The 11,854-nt window shown below is 32.3% G+C and overlaps 1 protein-coding gene across 1 annotated transcript; it reads left to right on the top strand.

Moving 5' to 3' along the window:
- Positions 1-1,756: 1,756 nt before the first annotated feature.
- On the top strand, positions 1,757-10,642 carry LOC146539392 (uncharacterized). Its single transcript, XM_085184963.1, has 5 exons — positions 1,757-1,919; positions 3,506-3,635; positions 4,125-4,345; positions 5,746-5,853; positions 10,440-10,642. The coding sequence occupies exons 1-5, from the start codon at positions 1,906-1,908 to the stop codon at positions 10,615-10,617; spliced, it is 651 nt and encodes a 216-aa protein (XP_085041089.1). The 5' UTR covers positions 1,757-1,905; the 3' UTR covers positions 10,618-10,642.
- Positions 10,643-11,854: the final 1,212 nt, after the last annotated feature.

The raw sequence follows: 11,854 nt of genomic DNA, 5'->3' as shown, positions 1-11,854 counted from the left end.
TTTTAAATTGATGTCAGAAGTGAGATTCCTGATCGTTGCATTTCTTTTCAACCAATCTCAAAAAAGAGGATGTTCTCATTTTCAACCAACTTCAAAAAAGGGAGATTCCGAATTCACCCGAATACTTTTTATGTTTGTTCTTGTCAATATATCAAAATGTAACTTTGCACAAAAATAATAGCTAATTAAATGAAGTTTTACATAGAACAATCACAACCACTCGTTGACAACCACTACCACCACCATCACCACTCGTTCAAGAAGCATCATTTTAAGATCTACCCATCACTAAAAATCGTAAAATAAATTAATTTTTAACAAAAACAAAAACCGACTTCTAACAACGAACTAAAAAGTGAAAAATAATTATATAAAGATTTTATAATTTTGAAGTCGGTGTCAAACTAATGCTACAACACCCTTGCTACAATATCTAATTACTAAGCCTGTTTGTTTTACTTGGCACCGACTTCAAAATTATAAAATCTTTATATAATTATTTTTCACTTTTTAGTTCGTTGTTAGAAGTCGGTTTTTGTTTTTGTTAAAAATTAATTTATTCCAATTTGAAATCAAATAAAGCTGAAACGTCTAGTTATCTACATTACTCAAATTTTCACCATAAATGCGACAGTTTGTTATTTATATGAAGCAAAAGACCAATAACTATTTGTAATCGAGAATTATAAACAAAACATGGTAAATATTAATAATTTATAGGTTTTCAATTAACAATATTCATCCAATTTAAATTGGTTTAAAATTTATTATTATAATGTGAATATCTATCGGGCGTCAATGAAATTTGTTTGTGGTTACGATATTTACATTGTGAGATATATCGTTAGCTGAATTTAATAATATACTAAAATTAGGGACTATTTGCATAGTTTGAAAATTCTAATTCTGTGTATAGAATATAGCTAATGTTTGTTATGCTTTAGGTCTAATGTAATGTATGTGTGAGAGAAAGAAGAACATATTTAATCAATATGACTATAAAATCGAACTTTATTTATTTTCAGCATATACATGAGGTATACTACTTGTATAGAGTATTATGCGTTAAAAAGTCCACTAACTTTGTCTTAAAAGATTGGAGAAACGGTGAAACAAAAACATCCAAATATAATATGTTTCTTGTAGTAGAAGCACAATTTATAAGTCTAGTCACATAGGTTTCAATTTTTTTATATATAAATAATGTGGAACTTTAACTTCTATCCAAAACCATTCAATTACGAGTATACTAAGTTTGCAGATCAGATCAGGACTGGTCCATTCTTGGTGAGAATATTGGGTACGAATTAGAAACGAAATTATGGGCTTCATGAGTCGTTATTATTGAAATTGTACATTAAAATTCAATCGCGGTTGCCAAATCAAATTTGTTTTGTTACGTTCATTTCACGTCCGGAAGAATTATTGGAATATTTTTTTTATGTAAATATAAATTTTATATAATTTTTTATTTGTATTTTCATGTTATAAAGTGTTTGTTGGTTAAAAAATAAGCTTTCAATTTCAATTCCAAAATTCAAAATGACAATTATATCTATTTAATTGTCTTAAATATTTATTTAAAAAATCACTTGAATCTATAATTTGCATTTCGAAGTAATATAAAAAAGATTTGTCATTTGTATAACAAATATTTTTGTCTTACATATGAAAATAAAAACACAAAATAAACAAAAATAAAAAAAATATATATTAAAAAATCTATTTTTTTTATACTACTATGGACGTGGCTTTAGAAACGTTGGTGTCATTCAGTGTGAGCCGAAATTTCGTCACTAAACTTGATGATTACACGCGCAAAGGGTTCTCGTGATATGTGATGGGTTTTTTGATAAGCATGTTAAGTTCTTTTCATGTTAATTTATTCTAAACACCATTAACGTCATGTTAAATTTAAGGTATGTTAAAGCTATTTTTTTGTCTCTTTTCCGCTTCATAGTGCCTAATGTGGAAAAACATGTTAGTATTAATTTTTGCTGTTTTTTTTTAATACAGACTATCCAAGTAAGATGAGGATAATGAAAGTTGGTCCGGGATTTGTTCCGATTGGAAATCGAACCCTTAATCATTTTGTGTTATGTTGCGTCAGATATTCCCATTTGTGGAAAAATAGCGACTATATGAAATTTATGAATATTTCCTATTTAGTACCTATATACAAATACTAGCGGCCCGCTCGCGGTTACACCCGCGTGAACTATGTTATTATTAATTTCTGTCTCCATGAGTACCTACGTCCTATAAGTGACGTCTATGCAAAATTTGAGACTCCTAGCATTTGTAATAACGAAGTTTCATACAAACTTTCGACCCCAAAAACAACCCCTTATAAGTCGAATATTGCAAATTCCCCTCTTAGCGAGCATCTACATCCTATAAGTAACTCCTATGCAAAATTTGAGATTCCTAGCACTTGTAGTTTCTGAGATTTCGTGATGAGTGAGTGACCTTTCGATTTTATATATATAGATTTATCAACTGTACGCGACAAATGTTTTTCTCATCGTTTTCCGCTTTTCGATAGATGCTAAGGATGTCTACTACTACCAACTTGTTTTTTTTTGGGATCAACTTAGTACAAAAAAAATTATATCGTCCATTGCTAAAAATGACATGAAAAATACACTTAAAAATATATCTCTATTCTCTAAGCCGGTGATCTTTTAGTGTACTTGACTCGACCTTACCAGGCTACGACTTGTGAAAACAAGAAAGAGATAGAGAGAAATAGAGCCTAATAGTTCGTCTGGATAATATACCTCAAAAAATAAAAGCAATAATGCCTAAAAACCTACGTATACCTTTTCCAGAGCGATACCGTAACAGCTTAATATTCTACTTAAGCTTATTTCTTCTACAGCTAGAGCAGCAGAGAACCCACGACCAGAACAGTCACTCGGGTACACGTGACCTAGCTACTCCACCAAGAGATATTTTTTATTTATAACAACATTAATTTTTAATTAAGCTCAGTTCAGAACATCTGCTACTATCCTTAAACTATGAAATATTCAAAACAACATTAAAAAGCACGGTGTAAAGTTTTATGTTATTTTGTTAGAATATTTTTATATAATAAATGTAAAAATATTTTTACTGAAATATTATTATGGCACAGTTGAAGAATGTATGACTGTGACGTAGTGATTGTGGGTTCATTCTTCTTAAGAGAGGATTAATGTCTCAAAAATTCGACTAAATGTGAGGAATGGAAATGGAAAATTAAGTATCATAACAGCAGGTTCCCTCAGCCTACTTTGCGATGTCTGGCATGGCTTAAATATAATTATTCCTCCTTTTGAAATCCAATTTTACGCATACATATTTAATATAGTATTTGTCCTGTTTGGAAGAAGCGAATAATATAGATTGCAAGAACTTGCAATCCTCTCTTTGTGGGACCTTAAAAATGGACGGAAATTGAAGAACAGAATTTCTTAGCACTAACTGTATAGAAAATAACTTAAAAACATTTTCCTTACAGATGTTTTTACTTCTTAGTAATTTTATGTTTCGGAATCAGTTTCGGTAAAATTGACAAGGATAGCAACGTCAGGGATAAAAGACAAGTGAATGGTTTACCACTGGTTTATCCATATGGAGCTACTTATAAGGTGATATATGTAGAGAATACGAAATTATAATTGTATAAAATGTTTATTATTAGTCGCGACCTAGTGGAGAATGCATTGGTTCTTGGTTTGATTCCTAGATCGGGAGGATGATTAAATTTTAAATTATTTCCCTTTCCCCGCTTAGATGAACAAACCGTGGTGTTGTGCTCCGAATTTCAACACACAGTATCTTAAAATTCCCTCTAAACATAATATAGTAATAATATATAGATATTTTTAATTCTTGTAAGAACTTTATTTTCGACATTTCCCTGGATTATAATTTTTTATTTTACTCTGTTTTGTTATTTTTAATTATCGTACTTACTTTTACAGGAATTAAGTGTTCGTTTGTATGTTATTCCATGTACCTAAAAATATTTAAAAATAAATAAATTTAATATTAAAATATTACTATTAAGAAACTGTCTATTCATACATTGTATGTATAATTGTAACTTTTTAAATAATAATTTTATTTGTTTTCAGCTTATAGTCGGTTTCGCTTCCCCAGTACCGACTGAAGATCATATAAATTTACTTTTTGCTGCTAATTTTCAATACCAATATATCCAATTTCAAAATATATCTCAATTATCACAATATTACTTCATCAATACTGTTTCAAGAGAGCAAAGGGAAGCCGACATAGCAGCAAGACGAGATGAAAGACTGGTTTTTTATAGAGCAGTGGAAAATATATTAAATGTGTAAGTAAATTGTAAATAGCACCTTATACCAAGACTTTTTAAATTTAAGTGGCAAAGAAAGAAAAATATAAGTAAATAATAGTTAATTCCCCCAAGTGGGATCGAACCCATAACCATTTCATTACAGTCACATGCTTGGCTTCTTTATAATATATAAATTATAAATATATTAGTCTATGTGAGATTAATAAATCACAAAAAGTACTCTAGGAAGCCTTCAGCTCCAGTAGCCGCGGTCTTTTAATGTGCCTCCAGGGATTTTAGACTGGCTTCAGCTGAAAATCGAAAATTAAGCTTTGAAATTGCTTTACGTAGCTTATATGTAAATGTATTAACGAAATGTTCACTATTTCTTGCTTAGTATATAGGCTTGACCTACTATTAGAGGTGGTAAAACAAAAGTACAAATAATTTCATTAGATTTCATTACATTTCTATTTAATGATAATTGTATGTGTTGAGACGTTAATCAGACTTAACGTCCAGTTAAAGTTAAAATTAAAAAATGACGTTAATCCAGTTTAAGAGTTATATTTAAAACAAGTAAAATTTTTGAAAATTAAGTCTTTTTAAAAAACAATCAGCTTTACCCTATATCCTGCATATAGAGGATAATCAAAGTAACATAATGTTAAGACAGTCAGTTCGACACTTCAATCTTATTAATAAAAAGAACGATGTCGTTGCTTTTCTACATAAATTGTTTAGCAAAACTATAAATATTATCTGCGGCTTCGCCGGCGTGGTCAAATGCAAATAAGAGGGTTGTGTATGACATATGATACGAGCACATTCAAAGAGCCCGAGGCAACTCTGACCGCAAATCCAGTGAGTTACATCGATGATCTACGATTAAAGTGATGTAATACCCTATATGGACGTTCCAATATAGCAAAATTTTGTTTTTCAATTAGAAACAGTAGTTCCTGAGATTAGCGTGATTTATCAAACAAACTCTTCAGTTTTATAATATTAATATTGGCTTATTAAAAACTTTAATAAATTTTCATCGTATAGAAACTTTTTTATTTTGATATGTTAACATTGAAGATTTTTTACCGCATTGTAAAATGTTATATGTAAGCAGTAACTTTTACCCTGTATATAGTCTGGTATACAGTAGGCAGAAGGAGTCTAGTGATGAGACACTCCGTTTCTCACTTTCCATGTATATACGTGTCTACACGAATACGTGGAAAGTGAAGATACATGGAAGATTCACGTCTAATATTAAATAAAAAATACGAGAATTCTGCCAGAGAATGGAGAACTCAGTTTCTCAATATTAGGCTTTCTATACTCTGTTTAATAATGCGTGATACAGTGTGAAAACAAAAAAACACTACATTTTACAATTTCAATAGACAATTCTAGTTATAATAAAATTGGCGATGTTTCAGAAAGGGCGTGGACGGCCAGGATTGCGTCTTGCGGGCGATCTGCGAGGCGGCACAGTACCCTGTACACGAGGAGGCACTCGTGGGGGAGATCATGCATATATTGCTGACGTGAGATTATTTTTTATTTAAATTTTAATAGGAATTCTTTAAATAACTGTAAATAATTGGTGGGTGGGTGTCGGTTCAAATTTCTTTTTTATTATTCCACGAATATCTGGAAACATATAGATATAGAATACTATAAATATATGAAATGGTTTCCAAAATTCTACTCTACTAGTTTTATTTTAATAAAACCAGGAATACATGGTATGTATGTATGTTCAATACAAACATTCGAATTGTATTTCAAGTTTCAATATCGGTTAGACACGTTTCTCATCGCACCACCGTGTGACAGTAAATTCAGTAGTTCCCTTGTACAGCAAATATAATAGGAAAAAAAATATTCACATGTGAAAATCGAATTTAGGACGACTGTTTTAATATAAACATACAGTCTAGATAGACTTCAAATTGTCCTAAAGGTAATTTATAATTGCGTTCCCATTTGGGGGGAATTCTAGATTTAGTAACAACCAAAATCGGCGTTGAGTTTCGTCTTTTTGAATCATATTATTATTATTTAGCTTCATTATTACTATTCTATATATAGCAGGGGAGAAAAATTAATCATAGTGTTAATACACACCGCTCTTCACTTTTTCCCGAATATAGAGAGAAGGAATGAAATTATTAAATATTTCATTTCCTGGAATGGGAATCGAACACGCTTGTGCCCCTGCGCCCCGAATGGCCTCAATTTGTTCAAATTAGTTAGCTTATATTAAGTTAAATTATGTAAATAACTTAATTTTAACAAACAGAATTAACACTAGTGACTTGCGAATCAAGAGTAACTTACTAAATTAATGAATAAGAGATTAGCTTCCTGGAGCGTCGACAACTTGGAATTACATAAAAATTCACAAAATAATTTAAGCTACGAGCAGTGCTGTAGTAAATAAATAAAACTGACCAAGTGCGAGTTGGACTCGCGCACTATGGGTTCCGTATCATCCTATATCTTATAAAACAAAGTCGCTTTTCGTGTCTGTCTGTTGTTTCTAACTCTTCTTCTTCTAAACCACCCAACGGATTTTTATGCAGTTTTCACCATTAGGTCGAGTATTTTTCGTAGAAGGTTTATATATAGTTTTTTATTTGTACATTCTTATGTAAATTAACATAAATACGATAAATGTGTATAAAGTACTACCCGTTGAGACACTTTCGCGCATGCGCTGCTTTAATGGTAAGTACTACATGAAAATAATGTACTGGAGTATTGTTTCTCTTAATAAGATCTACAAAAAAGTCCGCGACAGCATATTCGTATCTTTTAAGAATAACGTGTAGTGATCATATTTCTGTCTAAAAATTGTAATTTCAATATATTTTTTATTGTGAGGGATATTTTTCCATAATGGTATTAATCCTTATTCTTTAAAATACTTTATTAATTTTCTACGTTAAACGAAGATAAAATTTGCTATTCACACTATTTCGAAATTGCGAATAGTTTTAGAGAAAAACGCATTTAATTGTTGACACATGCCGCCGTTGACACATCAGCTGTATGTTACTCAAGTTTCACTTATCCCTTACTCTCAGCATATAAATAAGTATATTAGTTACGTTGGCCATTTAATGTAGATCAAAACTGTCTTTTGCTGTTTTTCATTTTAATAAGTACTTTAGAAGTTATTACAATATCAAAAAATCGCTACTCGCCAAGCGTACCTCCGCGCCCTACGACGTTTTGCTTATACAAGCGCGTCATGAGCAGTCATCGGTGGTTCAGTGGTAGAATGCTCGCCTGCCACGCGGGCGGCCCGGGTTCGATTCTCGGCCGATGTATTCTATTTAATTTTCCTCACAGGCAGCCACGTAGTGCTTGCTTTTCATCAGGGACAGAATACCCTCTTCAGCATTAACCACAAGCTCGAAAAAACCTGCGTGCCTTTATAGCAACAAAGATTTAGATGCGTTTGCACGTATTGGATAATTGGAGTTAAATGTTTCAGCGCGATATATTTGGTTTCATATTTTTTATAGTAGTTATTAGTACGTAGGTTTTTGTTTATAATTTCTTCCGTTTAAAAATAGTCATTTAAATATATTTTAATAAGTACTTGAAAAGATTAGTAACACAGATTTAAAATTACGGTACCCACTAAAAATCCTTGCTGTGTAAAACAATTGGAAAATCCTTATTGAAACTATGAAAATGCGGGTTGCATTAGGGTTTAATTAGTTTTCACATTATCTTAAGTGCTTTGCAAACATACATTATATGAATAATCCAGTAGTAAAAGCGGGCGAAGCCGCAAGAGGGTCGCTAGTTATCTATAAAGACGAGCAAAAAAAGTTACGTTCGTTGTAAAGGAACACTCCTTTATTTTTTTTATTCTGTTTTTTTAGTATTCTTGGTTATAGCGGCAATAGAAATATAATATAATCTTTTTAAAACTTACACAATTTTTCTGATGGAGATAAGACTAAGTCCATTCCTTTTAAAACGATTTTAAGATTAGATACCTAGTATCTTCAAAAAGCGCGATACTATAAAAAGTAATTCAACCAGACATCGAACTCACTACCGTTTAGAATACAAGTATTAAAATACACAAAATCTCAAGCAAAATAGTATTGCAATAGTGTAGAGCTTCACACAATTCCCTTAGCATGTGTATATTTTATAGTCTTCACTTTGCGGTGTAGTAGCGTTAGGAACACAATGCTCGTCTTTTAGTCTTATACGGATTGTGTTGTGTGTGATGCGGCATTTGTGTACGATTTGTATGATTTTGTGTGTTAATTTGTTTGTGAAACCGTCATGGCCGATACAAGGGTGTGTCTGTAACGCGACGGTTGAGATTTCGGTCTCCACTAGAGGAAAATAAATTATTATTTATTAATATTTTCATTTCTTCACTCTGCCACACGCAATGCCTCGAAAAATTCGGCGGAAAGTGGAGAACGGAGTGTCTTAACACTAGCATTACGACGTTTACGTATCCCAATTTTCGTCGAGTTCTGGAGGCATTGCATGTAAAATGAAGGAACTTTAACGCCGTTTTACCTCATTATCGGAGCGAGGAAATGAAAAATACTTTACTTCCTCGAAGAGGGATCCGAACCCAAAACCTGTCGCGTCATAGTGGCCCGTTTGCCCGTGGCCTGCGCCACGACTGGCCTAATAATTATAATAGGGAGACTTGAATTAGCTGTTAAATTCTCTAAGGCATTCCAACCTTTTATATAGAAAATATTATGCTTTATCCACAATTTTCGGAGTAATGTGGAGAAATTCACGTTGAAACATTTATAATTCATACCTTTATTCTTGGCTCAGCAGTATGCAGGATGACAGCGTTACGTGATTCTCATGTTTTCGGTAGCTTCCTTATAGAGTTATTGCTTATAGAATAGTAATTTGTAGTGACTTTTATAAGTTTGTGCGAATTTTCACTATTATTGAGAGATTTTTTAGATAAATAAATGTTTGTTGCGAGTATATATTTTTTTATATATTATGTATTATTAGCGTTATAACACGTAGAAATAAAAAAAAAACCGGTAAAGTACGAGTCGAACTACGATGTAATGATTTATTTCTAAGGAACACCTTTAAATTTTCACTTTACGGATTTTATGATGCAAGGAACCCTAAAAATAAAAAAAAATCTTTCATAAACTTGAAAACTAGTAATTTTCAAAATTCACTCCAAATAAAATATCTTGACGGAAATAAAAAACTGCCTATTGTTATGCGGAACTTAACGCTGAGATTTGGCTACACGAACAGGGGAATGAAAAAAAATTCGATATAATATTTTTATTTACCCAAAGACTTCATAATTTTGAATCATTTTACGAATCGTTTTAGTATTAAAAATAATACTCAAAACTAAAGCATTTTATATTAAAAACTAGAAACAGCACCTGTTTATATTTGCAGCGTATTCCATACCCCTCGATTCACGTTCGATATACACATTTTCCTTATCGCAGGCTACAATTTTTTTCTATCAAAATATATAGTGTAGTTCCACGAATTGCATTATATAAACTGGTGCCTAGTATACAGATATTGATATACCGTTGCTATTCTTTCACATTTTATAGCTTTGTAGGTAAGATATATGGATTTTTAGTGGAAGACATTCATATTTTTGCCTTAAAACTCAGTTTCTTTTAGAAACAAATTATTTATATCTATTTTTCAGCTTCACGTTATGACCTGCCTGTAGTAGGGTAGGCAGAGGATCCTAACCTTAAGACACTCTGCTTCCCACTTTCCATCGAATTATCGGAAAGATTCCCTAATTAGGGAGGCATGGAGTGGTGGAATAACCCGCGATACTACTCCAGAGCGAAGAAATAAAACGACTAATAGTTGTGTATATCCTATAACAGATGCTAAGTGGGAAAAACCATTAACATGATGTTATATGGACTATAACCTCGAAAAAGTTTTTTTTCAATTTGGGCCTGAATAAGAGAAAGTCCAGTAATAAGTTCCACCAATCATCATGCAATCTCTTAATTTTTTTTTATAAACTCTTACCGATATATAACGCGAAGCTAAAAAAATATAAACAATTTTATTTCAATTGTATAATGTAAGCATATTTCTTATATAATTTCAGACCAGATTACGGCCACTCGCCATTCGAAGAGAACGATCCAGATTGGACGGAAGCTATGTCGATATACCAGGACGCGGCCACCGCTGGACGCCAGATGTTTGACTGCGGTTATATATATAGTGGCTGTCCGCAAGGACAAGGCGTTCTGGACTTGGTTACTGCGCTTCGTGATGAATAAACTGTTCGATTGTGCAGCAGATTCATTTCCTGTTTCTTTTACTTTTCTTTTCTTTTAAATTACTGGTATTTATTTAAATTTATATTTCCGTTTCTTTGTTCTGGTGTTGAGGCAAAGGTGGCGTTGATTGAAATTTCCTCCTGAAATCGGTGGAAAGTGGAGAACGGAATGTTATAATACTAGGTTCCCCCTAAGCTGATTTTGATTTGAATTAACGGTAACGCGTTTGGAGATACGTTCTTATTTCCTGTACTGCTAGGGCATGTTCACATTAAGATAGAAAGAACTTAGTATAAAGCATAAAACTGCTTTTATTTAAGTTTAATTTACAGCTCCAGTATCGAGGCCGTTGTGTCGCAGGAGCACAAGCGTCCGATTGTAAACGTGATGATTGTAGGTTCGATTCCCACTCGAGGAAATGAAACATTCAATTCTGCCACTAAATAGTCAAAATTCGGTCACAAGTGAGGAACGGAAATGTCTTAATGAGAATGGAGTGTCTTCTCTGTGTTTTCAATAATATATCTAAGAATAGTTTGCAACCCATTGCCTATTCTAAGTTTTCAAGGTAACCACATTCACAACCACAATCACAGTGGGTAACATCGTAACGATCCACGATTTAATAAATCCCATAACCTTCCATAACTGTCCATTCGAACCAGTAGTTTCTGAGATAAGAGCGTTCGTTCATCTATACTAATATAATAAAGCGGAAGAGTTTGTTTGTTTGTTTATTTGTTTGTTTGAACGCTAAGATCTCTGGATCTACTGGATCGATTTACTTTGTTTTTGTTTTGTATGAAAGCTGCATTCTTCAGAAGTGCTATAGGCTATATAATATTACATTACACATATAAACTAATAAATTAAAATACTTTCTAATTTGACATGCAATAAATTCTGCCATGTTAATAACAACCGTCGTCGCTACGCGACCGCGTTCGTTACCGCGTCATTTTGATATTCATCCTTATGAAAATAAATATAATAGTCACTTTTAGCATTTCATCTAGATTGAAATTATATTTCTATAGAAATTATATTCTTATATTTCAAGCAGGCGTAGCCGCGTCCGGGTCCGCTAGTTACAAATAAAATTGTAGTTAATACTAGTTAATATATCGACAGCCACCCCTCAATATGCACAAGGCGTATCGTCCATAAACTCGTAAAACACTTTCTTGTATGGAACATCACTTCAGTAAATTAAGTGCGTCTCACACCCCAGTCACGC

Source organism: Heliconius melpomene, chromosome 4 (assembly GCF_056956725.1).
Source record: "Heliconius melpomene rosina isolate 202511_hmr_F chromosome 4, ASM5695672v1, whole genome shotgun sequence".
NCBI classification, from domain to species: Eukaryota; Metazoa; Arthropoda; class Insecta; order Lepidoptera; family Nymphalidae; genus Heliconius; species Heliconius melpomene.
The sequence above is the reverse complement of the archived record's forward strand: the minus strand, read 5'-3'. Positions and strand labels throughout refer to the sequence as shown.

What these genes read in the sequence shown, in the direction of transcription:
- LOC146539392 (XM_085184963.1), top strand. An exon ending in GTGGAAAATATATTAAATGT is followed by an intron (nt 4,346 to 5,745) that starts GTAAGTAAATTG and finishes GCGATGTTTCAG; the next exon opens with AAAGGGCGTGGACGGCCAGG. An exon ending in ATCATGCATATATTGCTGAC is followed by an intron (nt 5,854 to 10,439) that starts GTGAGATTATTT and finishes ATATAATTTCAG; the next exon opens with ACCAGATTACGGCCACTCGC.